The 23,455-nt window shown below is 41.8% G+C and overlaps 1 protein-coding gene across 3 annotated transcripts in view; it reads left to right on the forward strand.

The window, feature by feature from the left end:
- LOC147181425 (E3 ubiquitin-protein ligase rnf213-alpha-like) overlaps positions 1-22,384 on the forward strand; it is a 59,428-nt gene extending 37,044 nt beyond the window's left edge. For 2 of the 3 annotated variants that reach the window (XM_086087466.1, XM_086087474.1), the window contains exons 31-68: positions 598-714; positions 785-909; positions 992-1,114; positions 1,178-1,245; positions 3,104-3,260; positions 3,339-3,474; positions 3,552-3,734; positions 4,223-4,353; positions 4,427-4,584; positions 4,671-4,877; positions 5,824-6,011; positions 6,077-6,185; positions 6,262-6,362; positions 6,454-6,642; positions 7,237-7,403; positions 8,012-8,114; positions 8,581-8,695; positions 9,093-9,291; positions 9,365-9,564; positions 10,956-11,078; positions 11,159-11,269; positions 11,351-11,593; positions 12,870-12,957; positions 13,081-13,115; positions 13,215-13,315; positions 14,390-14,546; positions 14,631-14,805; positions 16,188-16,270; positions 16,360-16,611; positions 17,246-17,375; positions 17,975-18,058; positions 18,139-18,319; positions 18,835-19,036; positions 19,389-19,466; positions 19,545-19,742; positions 19,856-19,945; positions 21,630-21,808; positions 21,951-22,384. In XM_086087466.1, the coding sequence (XP_085943592.1) occupies positions 598-714; positions 785-909; positions 992-1,114; positions 1,178-1,245; positions 3,104-3,260; positions 3,339-3,474; positions 3,552-3,734; positions 4,223-4,353; positions 4,427-4,584; positions 4,671-4,877; positions 5,824-6,011; positions 6,077-6,185; positions 6,262-6,362; positions 6,454-6,642; positions 7,237-7,403; positions 8,012-8,114; positions 8,581-8,695; positions 9,093-9,291; positions 9,365-9,564; positions 10,956-11,078; positions 11,159-11,269; positions 11,351-11,593; positions 12,870-12,957; positions 13,081-13,115; positions 13,215-13,315; positions 14,390-14,546; positions 14,631-14,805; positions 16,188-16,270; positions 16,360-16,611; positions 17,246-17,375; positions 17,975-18,058; positions 18,139-18,319; positions 18,835-19,036; positions 19,389-19,466; positions 19,545-19,742; positions 19,856-19,945; positions 21,630-21,808; positions 21,951-22,089 (5,425 nt within the window). In that variant the 3' untranslated portion in view covers positions 22,090-22,384. The remainder of the gene's footprint in view (positions 1-597; positions 715-784; positions 910-991; positions 1,115-1,177; positions 1,246-3,103; positions 3,261-3,338; positions 3,475-3,551; positions 3,735-4,222; positions 4,354-4,426; positions 4,585-4,670; positions 4,878-5,823; positions 6,012-6,076; positions 6,186-6,261; positions 6,363-6,453; positions 6,643-7,236; positions 7,404-8,011; positions 8,115-8,580; positions 8,696-9,092; positions 9,292-9,364; positions 9,565-10,955; positions 11,079-11,158; positions 11,270-11,350; positions 11,594-12,869; positions 12,958-13,080; positions 13,116-13,214; positions 13,316-14,389; positions 14,547-14,630; positions 14,806-16,187; positions 16,271-16,359; positions 16,612-17,245; positions 17,376-17,974; positions 18,059-18,138; positions 18,320-18,834; positions 19,037-19,388; positions 19,467-19,544; positions 19,743-19,855; positions 19,946-21,629; positions 21,809-21,950) is intronic. The other variant, XM_086087482.1, reaches the window with a different exon arrangement.
- Positions 22,385-23,455: the final 1,071 nt, after the last annotated feature.

A 23,455-nucleotide genomic window follows, 5' to 3' on the forward strand; every position in this document is an offset into this window, starting at 1 on the left:
ATGCTGTGTTGAATTCTATATGACAAATGAATAGACCCAAGATTTATTTTTGTGTTTGTTCATTAAGGCAATTATATATATGCATCATTTCTAAAATGAAAAAGGTAGAAGCGGGTTGGACAATTTTTGAGTTTTGATTTGTTACATACAGTAATTTCTGGACTATAAGCCGCTACTTTTTTCACTTGCATTCAACCCTGCGGCTAATACAAAGGTGCGGCTTATCCATCAGATCACAAGGGGGCGCACTATAAAGGAAGCGCAAGAGCATCAGGCAGAGCAAAACAAACCAAGTGAGCCCAAATACAGTAGGAGAGACAATTTTCGCCCTTATTATGGAAAAGAAAGTAGCGGGAACCCGGTGCGGTAACATTAAAACACCTGCGGCTTACAGTCGGGTGCAGCTTATACATGTGTAACAAGCTCGAGTATTCCCCAAATTTAGTTAGCGCGGCTTATAGTCAGGTGCTCCTTACAATCCAGAAATTGGTGTACATAATACATATTGTAAGGATTTGTTGCAGGCTCTGGAAACTATCAGTTTGTTCTACTTGTTAAGGTGAGAGTGACGGTCAGTAGAATGCTATTTTCTTGCAGAAACTTCCTTACTTCTGACAAAGAAAGCCTTGATAATGGACCTTGTCACAAGGTCCTTATCATTCAGAGTGAGTTCAAGGAGGCCACTCATAGTGCCCATCTCATTGCATCTGCAAAGTAAGCAAGCATCACTTTTGCAATACGCTTGGTTGTTGTACAATACTGAACTTTTGCTGCCCAATCATAGATATTCGGCTGTAAATGAAATCACCAAGATCATTCAAGAGGGCTTGGGCTGGAGGGTTTTTGTCTACTTTATCAGCAGGCTTCCAAGAATTCAAGGAGGAACTTCCTATGTTGGATTCCATGGCGGTATGATCACTAAAACTTGTATATTTGTGCTTTTGGCATAAATAACCTGAAGAATCATTTAAGCATGTCTTAACGTTGACAGATCCCTGGATTTCGGCGCATATAGATGACCTCAGACAGTCAAAAGACATTTTTACAGGCATTAGAAGCTTGCAAAGTACAGCAATTTGTCAACTGTTTGAAACAAAGATGAGCCAACCTCAAGGTCGGGGATATTAATTGATCTTTGATTTAAAACGTTCTGTCGCTAAACACAATCTTTTTACAGTTCTGGAGGAAAGTGAGGTGGGTGATTCGTGTGACTTAAACAAGGACGAATCAGATACAAGAGAAGATGTGAGTATGCAAGGCATGTAATGCCAACGAAAGTTGCGTATGTAACTATGGTTCTATGAGTCCCGAACGACCGCCAGAGGCAGTGCTTAACAGCACAGAAATGCCTTCACACACGCGCACAAGAATGCATGCCAAAGAGACATGTCACTAGTAGGGTTGGGCGGTTTGGCGGTGATACGCTATCCCGGGGTGTCCAAACATGGCAACGGTGTCACTTTCATTACCGTCATAAAAAACAAAAAAAAAACTGCAGGGTATAATGACCTATTATGATATTAAACATAATTTTTGAAAACACATTTTTACTGGCAGCAAATGTCGATGAGGCCTGTGTGCAAAATCTGCATGAGGACGGTAACGGTGTGAGATGGAGTATACTTCGCATCTCCGGACTTATCTGAATCCCCCGCTCACTGCTGCAAAGCGATGAGTTTGTCGCAGAGTCCGCAAACTACTATTAAGCTCATATGACCTCCAGAAGCACGCAACAAAGTGCTTTTATTTATGCAAAATATCAGTACGTGATTTCGTTTTTCATCCAAAGACACAGTCTTGGTCTGAAAAAATGGTGCCGCTAGTTTTATAAATGTAAATGTAGTTTCAGTTGGTTAACATTATTTTATTTTATTTATTTATTTTTTCTATATTTTTTCTCAAAATCTTTTTCAAATTTTTTTTCAATCAACCGCCGGCACACGCAGGTGAGTGGATCTGTGTGTGATGTGGGGTGAGGGGCTGCATGCGCATGTTTGTGTGTCGCATAGATGTCGAGTGTGCGCCCACAATATTGTCCAGTAAACCAAGAAACAGTTTATGAGTGTGTAGGACTGCTAGACGTTTGTACAGGTCTGCGGGGAAACTGTTTAAACTGAGCTTGGCTTTGCGGCGTAAAATAAGCACATGGCATACTCATGTCAGCTGCACACTTCAGCAAAAGTAGTGCTGTCATGGAGTGATAGACATTCAAATGCATCACACAAAAGATTATTACAAATGCAACCGGAACACACAGGGAACGGATCTGTGACCATTAACTTCTACACAGATTGGCTGTCAGCGCAGGATAAGTCTTAAAAAAAAAAGTCTAAAATTAGCAACGGTATTACTGTACACCCCGGTGAAATCTGGAGACGGTAAACGGTGTCAAAATTTGAATAACGGCCAACCCTAGTCACTAGTGACCCAGGACGTGCATATAAAAGGCCATGGCACCCGGAAGACTTTCCCTCAGCACCAACTCGCTCCAACATGAGGGCTCCGAGTGACAAGACACTCTGGCGGTGTTGTTTTGTTATTGGACTTCTGTGCTTGTCATGAATTATTCATAACGAACACCATGTTCAAACATGATGGTGTCCATATGTGCACTTGGCACCAGGACACCCTAGGCCGCATGTGTTGGACACTCGGGGGGGGAAGAGAGGGGCGGAGCTGTCAACTTATCACCATTTGCTGGTGTTTTGGCTCCGATGGCGGGGGAGGATGTCGGTCCGACTTGGTAGAACCAAACTTATTGTAGGGTCTGCTGGGAACGTATGGCAAAATCCCCTGTCAGAAAAAGTTTCAACACCCTCCTGCGGCAGAACTTCTCCCTTGTCCCGGGGGAGGCGGGGGACATTGGGAGGGACTCAGAGTCGAGCCGCTGCTCTTCCACGTTAAGAGGAATCAGTTGAGGGGGCTCGGGCATCTGGTTCGGATGCCTCCTGCACGCCTCCCTGGAGAGGTGTTCCGGGCATGTCCCATCGGCGGGAGGCCCTGGGGACGACCCAGGACACTCCTGGCCTGGGATCGCTTGGGATCCCACCGGAGGAGCTGGTTGAAGTGGCTTTTTCTTAATCACGATATTGTTATTGTGCAGTGCGATGATGACACTGTCTTGGACACCACAGCACTGGTGCGAAGCTGTATGCAGAGTGCAGTAGGCATGCTCAGAGACCAGCAAGGCCGTGGCTGCCGCAGCACTCAAAGACTTGACACACTTCTGATGCTTCTCAGTGACGGTGAACAAGTAACAGGTAGGAGTTTAACTATCTTGCTTTCTGGTTGTTTCCTGGTTGTCATCAGTGCCCTTAATGTTTCCTTATTCTTGGCAGGTGACTTCCTGCAAACTCTGAAGAGGCGTCTTTACTTAATGCTAGCGAGTGAAAGCAACTTTTCATCTGCCACAAGAGATTGGGTCATAAAGGTGGCTTCTAACATTGACGCCTTACAGGAAGGTGGTACATTTTGGTGAGTGGAGTCCCTTTACAGTAAAACATTTTTGTTTGCCTTTTAAAAATTGTAACCAATATTTTGGGGCGGTACAGCCATTCTTTATGGAAACGCATGCAGGCTGTGGTGACCCCTGTCTTGGCTCAACTGGTTTCAGTCATTGACACTGACAAAAACCTGGACATCTTATTGAGAGACTGTAGACCCTCTGTGAAGAGGCTGTGGTTACACATCTTCGCCGATGACAAGTTGCTGGAAATTCCACAGCCATTGCTTGAGTAGGTTGGAAGCACTAATGGACTTCAGAGGTCAATCTCTGATTGAACCAATAAATCAATCAAGTATTTTGAATAATTTGAACAATAAGCAGAAGTTTTCACCATTTCATAATCCGTTCATATTCTAAATTGTGTACAAAAGTTAAAGGAGACATACTACCAGTATGTGGTTTTCACAATTCGAAATTTTAATAACATGTTTTAGACTTGTCAAAATACTCCAGACTTATAAAAATTATGTAATGGACCCTGTTTATTGCGGGGGAACATTCCAGACCCAATTGGCAAAGCAAAGAGAACAAAATCAACATCGAGTGATCAAAATTCGACTGTTATTGGGATCTACAAATATGTGACAGCATTGGAGAATTATTGTTGTTAAAGTGCAGTATTTTATTTTGAACATGTCAGCAATTTTGGAACGTTCAAATCTGGGATCTCTTTTTGCACATTGCACAAATTTCTCAGCAACTTTCTCCCTCAAACAGCTCAGAGACGAGAACAATTCTTGTACGAAACTACTTAGCCGAAGGCAGGGACTTTACCTTCAGCATGCCTTTCAGTGGGAGGATCAAGGACTACTTAGAGGATCTCTGGGTTCATGCGCTTCAAAATGAAGGTAATGGCCTACTGCAGAAAAATTGCTTTTCTTGGTCTTTTTACTTTAATTAACCATAGATTTTACTTGTTAGGTCATACTCAACAAAGATTCCTTGAATTCTTTTCCAAAACGCCATTGGGACAGTACATCGCGAAAGACACACCAGATATGCAGTATGAGTTCTTTCATCTCTACCTGCGGGATTTTCTCTTCTTGACTATGAATGTCAGCCGTCAAGAGGATCTGGAGGTTGATGTATTTGCAATATTGATGACATCTGTTTAGGACAAAGTGTGCATACACATGCATTCATCCTTGCTATTTGCATGCTTTAGCTACTGCATAAAGCTTTGAACAGCTGCGTCAATGAACTGCGCTTGCATTTCGGTGCAATGGACACGGTTCCGGCACTTCCATGGGTCCATGCTGCCTACCACAAGTCCAAGAACCGACTGCAGAACCTCTCCAGAATGGTCTGCCTTGAACCGCAGGTGACCGCTGACCTCTTAAGGAGTCTTGATTTCAGCAATGGAGATGAGCTGGTGAGTTTAGTATTTTTTTGCTGTGTGTAGTAATAGGTTTATCACATTAATTTCTAGACTCATTGAATAAGAGAGATTAGTAAGCACTATCAACTGTACAGAAAATGTACTTGTAATATTGTAATATTGTTGGAAATTGATTTGTGATTTTAATGACTCATTTTAGGCTGTCTTTTATATCCGCCCAAGGGACTGCCAATTAAAATTTGCTGGCCTTAGCTAACTTGGGCACATTTACATTGTAAAATGTTGATTAATGTGCATTGTCCCTTTTTAATTAAATAAATACATTCAAGAAGTTCAATTCAGTGTTTTCTAACCTTTGTCGAGCACCTTATCTCTAGATAGAGGCCAGAGGAAACTCATATCGGCCATTTGTGTCCACGATCTTGTTCCTTGAGTCGTGACCCGCTGTTCATGACCTTAGGTGAGGTGGGGGTGTAGTTGACCGGTAAATCAAGAGCTTTGCATCTCAGCTCAGCTCAGTCGTCACTTTACTGTCAATCTCCAGCCCAGTCTACCAAACTCGTGAGCCCAAGATACTTGTTCCCCTTCCACTTGGGGAAGCTTCTATTCTCGACCCAATGAGGGGCCCCCATCCTTTTATAACTAATTCTCATTCCAACTGCTTCACTAGTGGCCTCTGCCACTAAACCGGACCTCTTCAACGCATTGGCTGCCCCTAGAAAGTCTGTCTATAAAAAATCTGAACAGAATTGGTGACAAAGTACTGCCTTGGCGTTGGCGGAGTCCAATGTTCAGGAGCTGGACATTAGGGCCACATTTTAAGGTATTAGCGAAAGCGTAAAAAAATACAAGCATGCAGTAGGTGCGTCTTTCAACAAGTATTCTTAGTTGCATTTTATGGAAAAATGTGCATGTAGATGGGTTTGTAAATGGCGTTTCATGAATGTGCAGCGTTTGAATTGATTGCACTGTCTTCAAGGTGCTTGATGTGTATGCTGCTTTGGCTTGCCTGGAGTACATGGAGCCCAGAGTCCTGGAGACGGATGCCCAAAGACAAGCATGGGTCAGACGTGTAAACAAACTCAAGTTTCCGATTGAGCTGATCTGCTCGGAGGACAGTGTGAGAGGTTACCAAGACAGGAGCAAGACGATTGTCTGCATTGTCCGGTAAGTCAACATTTAACGAAAGGAGCTTTTGAACAAAAACACATTTTTTTACTCCTACTTCTCAGAGCTAGGTGGAATCGGATATTTTCACTGTCCTTGTTTGTGGAGCACTTTGAAACCTGCCAGAGCGAAATAACATCTTTAGTTCTGAAACACGGGCGACTTCTGAACCAGGTTGGTGAGGGTTATGTGCCTGTTAAATAGATGACATCAGGCACCATAAAAAAAGAAATAAACTTTTCTTTCTCAGGCTCTAGAAAGTAATTCTGATCTGAAAAGTCAACAGCCGTTTGAGGTGATGATTCGCCTGCTGAAAACCTGCAAAAATGAAGCTCTCGAAGGAATTTTCAAGTACATTTTAGCAATGATTGCTCATAATCAGTCTTTTTAATTGTCTTTGCGCTCTACTCCATCATTTTTCTGTCATTTTGACTGTGTCCAGGTTTCGTTCTGTCCCGTGGTGCTTACTGTGTCGAGGAGACCCACAAGATCCCGTCTGTCTGCCCTGCGAGCACATCTTCTGTGCCGCATGCATCAAAAAGTGCTTGGTTCCCTGTCAGATGTATGTTTGTCCCCACTGTAAGCAGGCCGTTCCTGATGACTTTACCCCTGTTCCCTCTGAGGACTTACGGTTGGTGAAAGTGGATTTTTTTTTTTTAAAGACCAATGAATTAATTTGCCTTCATAACATGAGTTACAATTTAAAGCCCCAGTGAAATGAAAATAAGTTATAAAATATAACACACCACAGGAAAAATTTTGTGACAACACTGCCATGTTTGAATGCACACTCACAGCTAACAACAAGGCACTCTAAAGTGGCTACACCAGCAGACTAGCCAAAGAGAAAATGCATTTTCAGTATGTAGGCATAGCTAACTAGCTAAATGTGTGCCACATTTGCGCTGGATAACTTTATATGAACAATGGTGCCCAAGTTCTTATAAAGTGAGGGAGGGGCATGCCAGGGCCCAAGTGTGTCACTGGCCATGTTTACCAATGACCCCCACCCCCCTCCCCAAAAAATTAAATAAGGAAAGCTACAATAGTAAATAGTGACAGTTTAACACTATAGCTCAATGACTGAGTACTAGATAATTCTAATTCTTTATGAATTTTTTCAGCAGTTATTTCCAAAAATGTATAGAAACAAATATATATATTTTTTAAACAACCGTACACTGCATGCCCTGCTTTCATTGTCCCTCTGGTACATTCTGTGCAGGTATCGGGTTGAACAACACGCTTTATTCAGGAGTCAGTGCAACGCTTTCTTCATCGACTTGGTGTCTAGTGTGTGCTTCAAGGACAACTCTCCCCCATGCCCAGCTGTCATCCACCACTTGCTTTCCTTTCTTTTGGTGGAAGCCAGTGCTGCTCCTATTCTTAATGGTACCTATTTGCTTGTGTACTGTATGCATTCAGGTTAGGGGTTTCCAAGATCCACGATCATATTTCCTCAAATAGTACAACATACTCTATTAAATGTTGTCACCACGCTATACTGTACACATGCATGAAAATGAACACTTGATTGAACTAAATATTATCTTATACATCTTCAGATAGTGTTCTGTGTTTGTTTTTGTTAGCAGCATTGACAAACACAACACCACAGAATTCAATGAAAGGTTCAGATGACATTGAGATCACATTCAGTTTGGGGGAACAAAAGAATAAAATATTTGCACAAAATGGAACTGTCAACCACAGCAGGATAAATAGCTATCTGAATGCTTTCAACTTCTATTTCTCATGCCAATGTAATATGGAGCCCGGAGGAGCCATGTTGCTCATCAGGCTACACACTAGTTTAGACTTACTTGCCAGCGCCTGTGATGACGTTGAACTTGGTTCAACACGTGATTAATCAAAAATCTACTGTGCATGAATTCCTCAAGTAGGCCTATTGTAAACAGACCAATCATTCATAATGCCCGTCTCTAGTACACATCTTTTTTAACTGTCACGTTAATTCTGCAATATTTTTAACTTCTCAGGGGATCGGCAAATCATGACCAAGGTGCTCTCTCCATTTAATGACTCTGCGGATAAAAACCCAGTGGTTCGATCAGTTGTGCTCAAACTTCTGTTGAAGTACAGGTGAGGTGCCAGAAAGTAGTACATTTCAGCCATAAGCACTTCTTTTGGCCATTTTTTATTCTGTTGTGGCTAATGACATGCAAGACATGTTATTGATGTTCTCTGTATTTGTGTCTGACAACCGTGCATGCTTTACCTCACTTGCTCCTGATTGGCTATTGTCTTTCACGTCACAATCAAGGAGTTAGTTCAGGCCAACTTGATGGTTACCACCACTACACATAAGGTTGTATGATCATGAATATTGAGCAAGCTTAATATTTATGATTATCGTCCCCGATAATGCAGATAGCAGGAGAAAAATCACTCACACCACATGATAACATATTAGGCTAATCTTTTAGAAGTAACCAAAAATCTGGACAGTGCTGACTTTGATCACAAGAAGGAAAGGGCTCAAAGTTGTCGCTGTTATCGGTAAGTGTTTGACCTGCTTAACCATGTCATGAATGTCACTTCCTCACAGTTTTGATGATGTGAAAGATTATCTGCAGCAGCACCTGCAGGCTGTCGAGCAGTGCCTCATTTTAGAAGAAAAGGACAAAACCAAACTCTATTGCCTTTACTTGAAGTGCCTGCAGGTATACATATTTATTTTTTTACTTTCAATTTCCTGTCTTTATGATCTGGTCTAAAACTTGGTAGTGTTGTAAGATGAATTTGAAGTCATTTTGAACTGTTTTATGATCAAAGTTTATGATATATTAATGTTTTAAACTATTATGAGATATTGTGAACACTGTCCTCGTTCCCCCCAGTCAGTCACATGGCGCACATAGACAATAATGGATTCACACTCAAACCTGCCTTTTAGGCAAATTCTCTTGAACCTAACATGCATGTTTTTTTAATGTGGGATGAAGTCAGAGTACATGTAGAAAATCTGCAGCCGTCTTGTTGGATATGTACGAATATAGGCAAATTCCGCTGCACACACTTTAATAGATAATTTCTTATCGATCTTGTTCTCGCATGGAGGACTCCATGTTTGAGAGTTTCCAGTTCAGGTCGGACACGGACAAGCAGGCATGCATGCGCCGCGAAACTGCCTTCGTGACAGAGGTCCTGCAATCGCTTTGCCCATCGGCGGAGGAGACGGCGGTCACAGTGGAGCATCTGCAGCAGTTGGCAAGAGTGCGAATGGACCTGGATTTAGCAGCGACCATCATTACCACTGGTAAGCAGTGCAAGACGATGACAGGATGCTGCTTGCTGTGTCGTGGTTGAACAATGTTCACCCATTGTAACAGAAATGCCGCACGGAGGAGGTCCGAGTCAAAGCGACAACTTCCTAGAGAGTGTGGTGAACTTGTGTAGCCGCAGTGGCAACAACTGGTATCGCGTCTACTTGGTTCGTAAAATATGCAGCCAACGCGGAGTGGAGTTTGCCCTGGAGCTTCTCAAAATGGATGGCAAGCACTGGCTGTTTCCAGAGGAAGTTCTACAAAAGGTCTGGTGTTCTGACTTTTTACTATGAAAGCAAAGGCTCTAAATCAACGGTGGGAAAAGTATGGCCTGGGGGACACATATAGCCCACTCTTATTAAATCCGGCACAATATTTGCATCATCCAGAGTCCTGTAATATTTATTCCATTGTTTCCCCCCCTAAAATTGGCTAATTAAGATCTATACAATGGTACCTTGGAGTTTGAATATAATTCGTTCCTGCAAAGTGTTCAAAGTCCGAATTGTTCAACCTCCAAAACATTTTTTCCCATAGGAAATAATGTAAATGCAATTAATCCGTTCCCAAGCTTTAAAAACAGAAAATTCCCATTTTAATTTCTATTTATGTTTTTTTTTTTTTTTTACATTTACAGTACAGTACAGTATTTAAACAATTAAAAAAAATGCTAGCTTGAGTTCAGTGCTGAGTTTGCATATTGTTAGACTACTAAGCGGTCCTTGCGTACGTTGTTTAACGTCAGGCATGTTGTTGAACAGTTAAGAAGGGTCCTCGTGCCAGTATTTACAGAAGTAGTCACGGTAGTTACAACAGCGCGATAATCTCCTTCCTAATTCCACTGTGTTTCGTAGCACTGTATGTTTTTCTTTGCTGCCACTGGCACTGTTGTCTTTCTTTGGGCCCATGGTGAATAAAATTGTCGTGGAAAAATCAAAATGCACACGAGAGTATTTACGATCTGACTGGAAATGAACAGTGCATCGAACTACCGTAACGTGAGCATTCGGCATTACTCGGCTTCGCTCGGCTTCACTCGGCTACCCGTTTTTAAGGTACGTTCGGCTTAGCTTGCTTTGCTTGGATGTTCGAACTCCGAGGCATTTTTTTACTCCTTTGTTGGTTGACGTCCGAATTATACAAGTTCCGAGACGTTCCATCTCCGAGGTTCCACTGTATAAATGTTGTCAAAAATTTTCGTTCAATTTTGTCAAAATTTTTCGTTCAATTTTGTCAATTTTATTACGTTTTTGTAAATAACAGTTGTATTGTAAAATGAACTGTCATATACAGCACGATAACATGTTTGATATTAATTAATTACTCAAATATTAAAATGTTAATAATTATAAATACATGTAAAAAAGAATTAACATTTCATTTTTATTATAAAAATAAACCATACTTTACATACTTTACTCTCATCTGAAAATGGGCTGGTCCATCTGTATGTCTTTTTTTATTTTATTTGAACTTTATTTAACAAGGAACTATCTAATTGAGATTAAGAACTTCTTTTTCAAGGGAGTTCTGCCCGAAACCCAGCAAATCTTAAAAGTCAAATGTGGCCCCAGAGCACAAATGTTTGCCCACTGTTGCCTAAAAACAATACATATTTTTTAAAGGAGTTCTTATATTTCATTTGAATTGTACTTAGAGTGGAGAAGCCATCATCGTTGACTATTATCTTTTGTACGGGGAGAGCTACAAGAAAATCAGAGATGCATTCGCAAACGCAATCACAGAGGGCCGAATGGACTGCCTAGATAAGATTTGTCAGGTAATTTGTTCTTCTTTTGTGTGTGTGGTTTTTTTTCTCCACTGTAATCTTTCAAGTTTGTTTTGGCTTTTACCTTATAGGACTGCACAACTTCACCACAGAAGGCAACGGTGTACCTGCTGTTGGCACTGCACAGAGAAGTGACCACCCTCTTCAGAAATGGCAATTTACGTTTGCATCAAAATTCAAAGGTAGATTCCCAAATAAAGCGCAAAACAAGTGTTTGCAAGGTCAGGTGTGACTTTTTGTGTCTTTCTGTTCGCAACTTCCAGCAGTTCCATGCCCTGATGAAATTCATCGATACTTCCAAATGGCTTACCAGCCCAAAAGTCAAGGCCTTTGCTCGGGCTCTGGTAACCAACCATCCCGGGCCTATGGAGGTCACTCCCGGAACTTCCGCGGACTATTGTGCATCATTGGCATTGGCTGTTCACCTGGCTGTTGTTTTGCTTTGCACAAACCAAAATATTGTAAAACCTCTGCAACATCTAGCGATGGAACCTGCCACCATGCAGGTACAGTACAACCTCTACAATCCAGATTTTTCTCAACGTTTATGTGTTTAAAAAAAAAAATGGGACAAATGTAATCGCGAACAGATGTGGAAGCTTTACTAACCAGGCCCACCATGAATTACGTCAGATTGTGGTATAGTTCGTTTTGCGTGTTCTTCAATAGTTTTGTTTATTAGGCTTTTTTCGTGGTTGCTGCCTTCCACAAAATTATTAGTGATAGATTTCTTTTCTATATGAATCAGTAATGATTTTCTTCCACTAAAAAATACAATTCAAGTGCTTCAAACTAAAGCGCAAAAACCTCTTTTCAATGCAGTGGTCCACCATTTTACCTGTTGCCAGCCGCATCCACAAACTCTTCGTGAGAGAACATTAATTAATTTATGTACGTGGGATCTTAAAATTTAACAAAACATAAACCTCAGAAGTTTTTCTATAGCTTTTGCGGCACCTCTCCAAAAAATGTGAAGGTCCCAATGCATCGTATGAACGCCTAGACGCACCTCACCGTTTGCAAATTCACCTACCGGTATGTTTTGTATTCCGTCGAACCTCATGTTAGATACTCGCCGAAAAATTTATCTCCCTGTGGAGCTACGTTTAAATCAGATTTTTAATGGAAGTTATGGCGACTCTTCACAGCATGACTATGCTTTTGCTCTTCGGAGAGACTGTTAAAAAGCTCAAGCTAACCATCGAGTTGGCACATGTCTTGTTATTGTTTGACAATACAATTATTTTGTGAAGGCGACAAACGCACACTTAGTAGTTTTTTTTCTTCTTAATCAAATATTCTGTAAGCCATTTATTTTTAAAGGGGAACTGTCAACCCCAAGCCCCACTAGTAAATATAATATTCTGGTTAATATTGCATTAGTGGAATATGAGTTAAGCAGCAAAAGTTTTTATCAATATCAGAAGGCAGCCATTTTGCTACTTGCTGTCGACTGAAGATGACATTAGAGTTGCTCAGGCAACAACCAATCACAGCTCACCTGTTTTGTGAAGCTGAGCTGTGATTGGCTGTTACCTGAGACCTGAGCAGATGTGATGTCATCTTCAGTCGACAGCAAGTGTCAAAATGGCCATCCCCTGAGATGGATAAAAATGGCTGGATTTTGCTGCATAACTCATATTCCACAAATGTAATATTAACCAGAATGTCATGTTGAGACTAGTGAGTCACATATAACATATTATTGACAAGAAATGTTTAAGATTGACTTCCCCTTTAAGATGACTTTGACATTGTCATTGTTTCATCTGCCCACAATAGGCTGCCTTCTTGCCCACAATGCCACAGGACAAGTTAGCAGAGGCTCAGCAAGCTCTAGTGGCCACTTCAGAACGATTGACGTGGTACAGTAAGTACAAAAAAACAACAACCACGAAAATCACACCATTATGATAAAAAAAAAAATCGAGTTTGTCTGCTTTGAAGAGAATTCATATGAAAACATATTAACGTCTTAACAATGTTCTTATAGCATGTCCAAATGGTCACCCCTGCTTGGTTGGAGAGGTTTGTGATTTTTATTCTCTTCCAAAGATTTACTGTATCTGCAATTCTATTTGTTTTCACATTAAAAGTATGTCCCTTCCCCCTCTTTCGTCTGACCAGTGTGGTCGACCCATGGAGAAACAGATGTGCCTCGACTGTAAAGCTCCCATTGGTGGGGAACATCACAAACCTGTGAAGGATTTTAAAGAACTACAGAGGCAGTGAGTGACCAACTCGTAAACAATCAGGCCACGGCTCCATCCATCCAGCCATCCACCCAACCCTCCATCCATCCATTTTCTGAACCGCTTATTCCTCACAAGTGTCGCGGGGGTGCTGGAGCCTATTCCAGCTGGCTTCGGGCAGTGGGGCGGGGTACATCCTGAACTGGTTGCCAGCCAATCACAGGGCACACAGAGACAAACAACCATCCACACTCACAATCACACCTATGGACAACTTGGAGTGTTCAATTAACCTGCCATGCATGTCTTTGGAATGTGGGAGGAAACCGGAGCACCCGGAGAAAACCCACACAGGCACGGGGAGAACATTCAAACTCCACCCAGGAAGGCCGAAGCCTAGACTCGATCTCACGTCCTCTGCACTGGGAGGCGATTCCGCCTCACTTTGCAGTTTTGCAGTGAAACTTGTTAAAAGTTACTGGTTCTTGGAATGCATGAAAACAAAGGATCGGTTAATGAAATAAAAAGACAAATCGGTAGATGTGCAAACCATATTTTCATACAATGAAGGCCAAATCCACTAAAGGTTTGTATGGCTTGATATAAATGGAGCAATCTGCGAGCATCTAATGCACAAAGCACACGCAGATGAGGGAAATTTATTAGCTGCGCTGCCAACCAGATTGATTTAGTTGGTTTAGTTGCATTTCTAATAGTGTACTAAACATTGAGACCATTTTCTATCATAGTAGTTTCCATTTCCGGTACTATGGCTGCGTGATTGAGTTTATTGATTAATTCAAATTTATATAATATCCTTAAATTAATTTCTTTAGCAGGTTCCATAGTTCAAATCTTATCCCTAAGTCCACTTCCAAGAACTAACAACAAGGTTAACAATCAGTTAACAAAATTTAATAATGCGACCAGCATGTTTAATCCCCCTGTTTAAGAAACAGACATGAGCAGTCATTTGCCTGAATTGTAAGCAGTTAAGATAATGGATGGATGGATGTAAACAATCCTGGATGGTGTGGTAAAAGAGATATGACATCTAAAAGTCATGTACGGCACAGTTCTCATTCGTCATTGTGCGCTGTTTGTTTCCAGGCATGACCGCACTCAGACGGGCCACATACTTGGCGATCCCGATCGAAGGGACAATGCAGACATGCTGGACACCAAGCACCTTTCCACTCTTCCCTTCACACTCATCCGCATGCTTACCCACTTGGCCATGCTGATCGGTGCCTACGGCCACTCACAGGTGTCGTCCCTCGTGCTTTGGAGCATGACTGCAGATGTTTGGAGAATATGAGCTTTATGATGGATGTCTGTTTCACAATGACAGAATATCGCTTCCATCATAAAACCTCGAGTCGCTGAGCCGGGTTCGTTTCTACTGGCTCATCTGAAGAAAGACAAGGAGCATCTTGGTAGATGTCTGGGCAAAGGTACAGATGACACTGTCGGCGCTGTTCACCTGCTCATCAGTGGCTTCCTGGAACCCCAGCATCCGCAAAGCTGTAAGACAAACCTCAGTGCTCAGTCTCTCTACTGACTTTGAGTGAATACTTATTTATTCATAGTTCATTCTTTGTTCGTGAAGGTTTATTTTAATTTTTTTTGAGATTGTTAAACTTAGTGGGATTTCAACCGCACCAAAGTAGATACGAACACCACAAGAGTGTAGTGCCAGGCGAACCTTCCATTTGGTAATAAAAAGTGTGCCAAGCCTGTTGCATTAACCAAAGGTGGGCGGCGTGTCAGTAAATTTCGAGCCTTCGGTCATTGTCAGTCAGTCAATATTTTAAGCCAAACCGCATTGCAATCGTCAGTTCGTCATTCCTCTGTGAAATGGGCGTCTGTCAATGTTTCCGTCATTCGTCATTAAGACGGGCGTTCCATCATTGGAAACGCCCATTTTAATGATGAATGACAGACAGACACGTTAGTACATCAGGTTATTAACTCAATTCACTCCCAGGCATTTTCACTGAAGCAACCCCCTTCACTCCTGGCTGTTACTGGGTTACTTACTGGGTTTTGACAGATTTTGCCATACCCACAAAATATTGTGTTCTATTGCTATAAAAACATGAAACTTACCAAAAGAAAGATTAAAGTCTCTTCTTTCATCAGGAAAAAAAAGTATATTTGTATCTGTTTCTGTTTCGCAGCAATCAGCATTAGAATATAGGTAAGTTTCATCATTATTCACAAACCCGTTTAAAACACCGGGGAAAAGACTAAAAAAAACTCAAAACTGCCATTGACGGCTATAGACGTCAAAAATTCATTTGAACTATTTCTATTAGTTTAACATTTTTTTCCACTTTTGTTAACAAGAGTATGAAAACCTAGAATTTTTGGGGGGATATTTAGAACAGATATAAAATCGTGGGTTAACTAGTAAAGTCATGCGATTAATTACGATGACAAATTTTAATTGCCTGACACCCCTAATTTTTAATAATCTTTTCTTCTTAAAAAAAGATTAAAAAGAAAAGATTATTAAAAAAATATGGGCGTCAGGTGATAATTTTTTTTTAATTGTAATTAATTGCATGACTACTAGATAACTCACGATTATTAACAAATTTTATATCTGTTTTGAATGTGCAAGACTTTTTTTTTTCTAGGTTTTTATAGATTAACCATTAACAAAAGTGGAAACAAATGTTAAATCAATTAGTCAAAATTAATTTTTGACGTCTATAGGCGTCAATGGCAGTGAATGAATTAAGGAACGAAGGTTGTTGGTACTTTAGGGTTTCCACTTTATTCTGTCATTAAGGGTTACTGGAGTTGATCTTTATTGTATTATCTGTAAATGATCCAGGGAGATGAAACATTTTTACGTGATTGTATTGTGAACCGCCTTCCTTGATCTTATCTGTGCTTTCAGCTGGCTCGTGGATCCTTTCCACCAATGTGGAAAGAAATGAATGGGAGGTACAAATGAGCCTCTGCATCAAACCCAACTTGAAGGTAACATGCGTTTAGATGACGAGTGAGGTATAATCAGTGTGAGCAGTGGTGGTTTTTAATTTTGCTGCCTCCCCGTTCTCCACCCGCAGCACTTGGACAATCATCTGAAGGAAATGAACACCTCCATCCAAACGGACTCTCAAAATTCTGACAATCCCATCATGTGGCTACTGAGTGACAATCCAGCCTTCTTATTGGCTTCTCTTCGCGTCAATTCCTGCCTTCATAGTTCTGCTGTATGGAGCTGCAAGGAGGAAGTGTCTCTGCTTCACCTTACCCACGTGGTGGAGCTGAATGATGGCAGAGACACCTTGCCTTTGCTCTGGAGATTTCTAAACAAGGTTAGTAAATGAAATCCTGGCCCACTGTTCTTGACTAAAAACGGGGGTAATTCTAAATCAGAGAGGCCAAAGCATGTCTGTGTAGTATTGATCCTTGGTCAGATTTTGGATTTGCCGCCCTCAATTTAAGCCATTTAAGGTATGGCAAACATTCAAAAGAATATTGAGAACACTGTGTGCAGCTGGTGGAGCTCCTGGCAAAAAATGATATGCAATCCCCTTGATGTGTGAATCCTTACCCTAAGTAAGACGTTTTGTTGAATATTCCCATAAAAAAATGTCTTTTTAAAAATTGATTCGGCCACATATCGAATCCATTTGAGAATTGCGCGCTGTAATATCACGATATTGCCGAATCAATTTTTTCTAACACCCCTACAACTAACTGATTGAGTAATTGACTCACCTGATATGAAGTGATCACTACATAAGCGATATCTACCACAATGAGGAGGATCCCAATTCTCAATTGGCGACGCATTGTTTCCTCTTTTGGTAGCCTGAAGAAAGCAGGGGCCACCCCGTGCCTCCGCCATTGTAGATACGTTTTGATGAACTGATACTTATGATATCAAAAAATTGTCGGAAGGATTTGACCGTGAGCACTTGATCACTTTATCATTTGCACTGTCAGGAAGCCGAGCTGCGACTGGTGAGGCACCTCCCTGACATTGTCACCCTCCAGAAAGGGCTCCTTAAGCAGTTTCTCAACGTCGCCGAAGATTCAAGCGGCACCATCGCCCAGTTCCTCAGCAGCCAGACAGGTTACTGAAACAGTGGCTCCAATTGCACAGATGTGTATAGTGTCCTTTCCAGCTGATAGATTTGCCATTTGAGAAATATTAAAATCACATTTTGGCCAGGCTATGAATCATTTTTGGCTTTGTTAACCGGAGAATACTATGGTCTAACTTGTAATTTATTTATTTATTTTTTAAAGCAAAACGCAAAAACAACTTAATGTTGATGATCTTTTCCCAAACTCTTTGAACCATTCACCACACTTCACCATTGCGACAGGGAATAGGAATAGGAAGGGAAAACAACGCCCATTGTAGGCATCATGTTTAATCAAGCAATCATGATTCAAACTATTAAATAAAACGGGAACATCACCAAAGCACATTTCTATGACCTTAGAAAAAAAGGTTGCGGCTGATCTCCAAATGAATACACAAGTAATTATGTACCTTCTGCAATCTGATTAGAGAATTTCATTGCTGTGCCTGTCATTGTACGTCTCTCTAATTACAATCAATAATTTAAAAAAAGTTGAGGGATACTTTGGACACACCTGATGCTGTCATGAAAAAGTCAGTGGTCGGGAATCATCGATGTAGTCAACATTTTTATCTTTGTGCAGGTTCGTTAAGAACCTGGTATGCCAAACACATCGACACCTTCTTGACGACCTGGAATCAGCTCAGGTCATCTTTGGCAACATATGGTAAGTACGACAACACCCTCGCTGTAAATGCAACAAGCGCGACCGTGTGAGCTGACCTGCGCTGAATTGTCGTCGCCCAGACGAGATAAGTGTGCCCACCGAGTTCTGTCAACGGGACCTGGACACAGAGAGTGACCTCAAGGTGCTGCTACCGCGGCGGCATGGCCCCGGTCTGTGCTCCACCGCCCTGGTCAGCTACCTCATCGGCATGCACAATGACATGATCAGATGTGTGGACAGTCACACGGGAGATAAGACCAGGTGAGGGCGCTCTTTACTCACTTTTGCATCCATGGATATTCATACTCACTTGTACAATGTACATTAAGTTTTATTTTAGATCATTAAGGTGACATTTCAGCACTTTCCTTATATTACTTCTGCCCTTGCTTATAAGATAGTGGGATTGCTGTTAGAAAAAGCAAAATACAATGACATTATTTAGATCATGTTTTGCTTTTTGTTTTGGGCTCCAAGTGATGATTTACTTTATTTCTCCTTCACACTAAATACGTTTTGATTTGTTTTTATCCCCCAGCATTACCTTACATCCACTTTCACTCAAATATGAAAAAAAGAAAGAAAATGTCTCTTTTGTCAAACAAAAGTCTTAATAAATTGACATTTTAAATATTAAACAATTCATCACAGTAAAATTGTCATGCACATCAGTGGGACGTTAAAAGAAAAGTTTTTTCTATATGAACTCAGTATGCAGTGAGCAAAATGCCGCCAGGACAGGAGCAAAGACTAATTTTCTTTTCCCCCTCACCCAGCTACGAGGTTAGCCCTGTAGATTTGACAGACCTGCACGTGATCCACTACGAGCTGGAGAGGGATCTGATGCCGCTGGTCCTCGCCAACACCCAGTACAGTGTCGAAAGGGGCCAGGAGACCATTCGCGAGTACGATTTACCCCGGATCCAGAAACAGATTTTCACTCGCTTCCTTCTGGGCAGACCAATCATCCAACTCAAAGTGAGAACACAGCCTCCTTTTTTCGACACAGAAATGCCTACGACGGCGCTGTAACAGTAACCAGTGTTACTAAACTGCCTTTCAAAAACCAACCAATTTTTGACGACCGCCGTTTCCCAACTTCTATTGAGACAAGGCACACCAACGAACACAAAAATGTCACAGAAGTGTATATATTTTGCACACTCGTGAATGTTTTATAAATGACATCTTCTGCCATCTAGTGGAACAGCATTAAATTGTTCTGCTTGCCCCAACATATCACTTACAAAAAGATGAACAAATATCTATTATTTGTAGTGAATGACTACAAATGCATTCTTTCCAACCCGTGTTCGTCCCTTCACCACAGGGCATCCCGACACTTGTGAACAGGCCCGAGCGCAACTATGACGTCATCCTGAAAGACGTCAAAGAGAAAGTCAAACAAGTGAGTTGGGCTGCCATCTTGAAAGCATCGCATGAATGTCTTTGTGAGGCCGAGCGTTGACAAGCTGTACGCCGACAGGAGCCTCTCACGGCCCAGACCATGCTGGCAGTGGCTGTGGAGCTGCACAACTACAGCGAGGCGTGCGAGGCCCTGTCCACTCTGGAGGTGGCCCTGGGCTTCCTCGCCATGGCCGGGGGAGACCCTCACATGCGGCTGTCCAGCTACATGGAGGACGTGCTGCAGATGGGAAGTCAGATATCGGAATGTATCCTCAAGGTGGCCTCTACTTTTCATTGATTCTTGCCTGTTTGCCCAATTTCCTTCCTGGACCGGTTTGCACCATCTCTGTTGTACTTTCAGTCATACTGTCTTTATTTTGTGTGCCACAGGTCCTGAGTTGGTGCTATTTGAAGCATTGTGTGGTCTTGTGGCAGCTGCTGAACTCTTTCAAATCAGAAACTATGCTGATGCTTAAAAGGGTAATAATGCTTGAAACAAATTGTTACATATTAGTAGAGCAGTCCAACAATCTCCCGGAGTAGTTGTGTACAGGTGATCACAAAAAATAATTTCTGTATGGACTATATGCCACGGAGGAGGCGGGACTTCCGGGTTTTCTCCAATCAGCTTTGTTTTCCGGTTCCGGTTTGCGACGGGTGGGCCGCGTCCCAGTACTTGCACTTCCGCCTTTGGTGGCCCTCGGTTGCGCGTTCCCGTCGACGGGTGCGAGTGTGTAGTGTGTCTGTCTCAGTTGTCCCAAGCATTTCAGAGAACTGAGACGCCCTGGGAGCTCAGAGGTGGGGGTGCGAATGTTGGAGCGCGGCCTGAAGTGGCCGGAAATGGCGCTGATGTGCAAAACCCGGAAGTCAGAAGCCCGTTGCATCTACCCTATACAGAGTTCGAGCCCCTCACAAAGTTTTGCCGTTTAGGAACTAGATGGCACTTATATGTTACACATTTAAACTGACGTCGGTATGTTTAAGATGTTTATGTCGTTCATGAGTAGACTGTTGGCAGTCTAGTCTGAATATTTCCATTAAAAAAATTAAGTAGCTCTATAAAAAGCAGTCTATATGATCCAGCCGCGGTATATAGGCACATGCACTAAACGAATGACCACTCAATTCAAACACAATCTGCTTCTTCCTCTGGTCGCTGAATCGGTGGAGGCTGATGTCTGTGGATCTCACTCTGCTAGCCTTCCTTCCTTCCTTTAGTCTTTCCTTTGGCCTCTTGAGGTCTCTCTAATTTGTTGGAATTTAAATGCTTCTGGGGTTGGTGAAAGATTCTGGATTGTAACCTGGTGGGTAGTAGGTGGTGTCTGGTCAGTGCTGGATTTCACCTTTCTCTCTTTTCTTTGATCACTCCTCGGGTCTCGTGACAACTTCACGACTCTCGTGATTCTGAAGTATTTGGTTCAGGTGAAGGGTATGGAATTTTTAATAGGTTTCAGGTGAATTAATGAGTACAAACTCGCACGCGCACACACATACACGCACATGCATATACTCACGCGCAAAAAAAAGAAAAAAAAGAGAGAGAGAGAGCAATGTTGATGACATTTTGAATCGGTAAGATTACCGAATGAATACTGAGCTCTCTCTCAAAAATAAATAAATAAATAAATGAATGACTACTGTGACAAATTTGCATAAAACAGTATATCTTCCCTAATTGAGACATTATGTTTACTGCTGTTTGTATTATTATCATTGGGTGACACAGTGGAGTAGTGGTTAGCACTTCCTCACAGTGACAAAGCTCTGGCTTCAAATCTGAGCTCCGGCCTTCTTGTTTGCTTAATTCTTCCCCCATTCCAAAAACACATAATGTTCATTGAGAAATTAATTGTCCATAAGATTGAATGCTTATTGATCTATATGTGCCCTGTGATTGACTGTCAATAAATCCCGACATAAATTGAGATCGGCTCCAGCTCACTCCCGACCCTAATGAGGACAAGCACTCTAGAAAACGGAAGCTATGGAATTGTATCTTATTTTCCTTTGTTTGGACAGTCATTTGGTTGCGAGAGAACATTTGAACTGGACTTGTCTTTTGTCTGGTTCCAACTGTACGACTAGGATGAGGAGGTTCCAAGTCGATGTTAAATCATTTGCATGTAGAGAGCACTGGAATTTGATCACCACTGTGTCCCTACAGGATCCTTTTAAAAAAGTGTGCAAGGAGTATAAGCAGGCCCTGGGTGATAAAGAGCGCCGCCTGCTGACTTCTTTCTGCTCTGGGAGCAGCACTGATACTTTCCTGCTGGAGTTGCATGAGTTGCTGGTGCTGGCACTTAAGCATCCCAATGCGCCACTTGAACGCAATCCTGACTGGAGGTAGGTCCTTTTACTGCGGGTTACGCTTTCATTTGTGTTTGTTGAAACCAGGAGTTCACAATCTTTATTGAGCTTCATTTCATTCTTTTTATTTTGGTAGTTGTTTTTGTTCACGTGAGTTGACGTTTTTGTCTGTTCAAAGCTTGATTTCCATTTTGGACCCTTGCCTGGAGGACAAGTATCCGGGCTTCCCGTCGGACGTCTGTCTATCTCACTGTGTCGAAACCTGGAAGTTCGTCAATGCCATCAAGAAGGAGCGTATTCGCAGGCAAATTGGATAAGAGGGAGCTTTTTGTGCCTTATTTGTTTTTCTTCAAATCGTTCCTTATCTGTATACTGTTGAATTGCATTTGCACTCCACTCCACAGCAGAAGCTCAAGAAAATAAATACATTCATTAATCACACAATCCGTTGGTGCGGGTTCACTTCTGCACAATAGACAGAAAATAATTTCTTCTCAATTCCTAAATCCTTGCAGGCCTGCGGTATAAAACAATATACTGCAGACTATATAATCACTTTTGCTGTGAAGGATCACAATCAGTAATATGCAAATAAAAATACTTTTCAACATTCGCATGAGTTTGTTCCATCATTTGTTGCACTCATCCAGGGCTCCAGCAGGTACTGTATTTTTCCCCCACAGGCCTTTGCTGGCTAGCAGTCTGGGGCAATGTTGTCTATTGGTAACCCTTTGTGGTTCTTGTAATTACTTGATCAAATAAGTATTTTAAGGCCAATGTCGTTTTGGAATCTATGTGCAAACAGTTCTCCGTGAGGTGAGATGAAGGGAAATTGTGAAAATGCAAGTACCGGTATAGTAAACTATTTACTCACAGGGGAAATAGACCTAACGCTGCTGTGAATAGGAAAAACAGTAGTAAGTGACCAATCCAAATAAATGTTTACAATTGCCTGTATATTTTAAATAGGTATAGTAGTTCTCAAAACTATATATGCTAAATGCTTCCGTCTCCAAGTACAATTAAAAAAAACTAGTAGCAATACAGGCCTTATTTTTACGGTTAGGGGTATTTAATGTTTAATTGGCCTTACAATTATGTGGAGCTGTTGGGGGTCCATGGAAGAATCCCCCTGTAAGGGTTCTTGGCTTGGACCCTAAAAAAAAATTGGGGAACCCCTGATGGTGATGTCACTCTCCACCTTGACCTTTCACCCCTGCTATTCCCTTTGCCTGTATTCCTAGCACACAACACAAATACACAACACCCTCTTCGGTTGCTCTGGATAATATTTATCTTCCATTTTAATTCCAAAGACTGGAGTGGGTTGGGAGGGGGGGTTACACAGACAGTGGCAGGCAGACAAACCCGAGCGACCTTGGGCCCCCTGGCCCCTTCGTCTGAGGTGAGTTCCTGTGTGAACCTGAGACAATTCATATTCTCTTCCAGCAGTGCGAGGTTAAAATAAGCAACATGGGCCATTAAGAGCTCCAATGCAACCAAGAAACAGCCGTGTGTATATTTATCCATGTGGTGAAACCAAAAATAAAACGGCCACAGTACACTATCAGTGTTGGGTATGTGAGCTTCCACTCACTGTTGAAATTGAATCCAACCACAAGTTTTTTTTTCTCACCACTATTAAAAAAAATAAAAATTCACCATAAAATTGTGTTGTATTCA

This window comes from Leptonotus elevatus, chromosome 1, assembly GCF_054856555.1.
Source record: "Leptonotus elevatus isolate MCC_2025b chromosome 1, RoL_Lele_1.0, whole genome shotgun sequence".
In the NCBI taxonomy this organism is placed as follows: domain Eukaryota; kingdom Metazoa; phylum Chordata; class Actinopteri; order Syngnathiformes; family Syngnathidae; genus Leptonotus; species Leptonotus elevatus.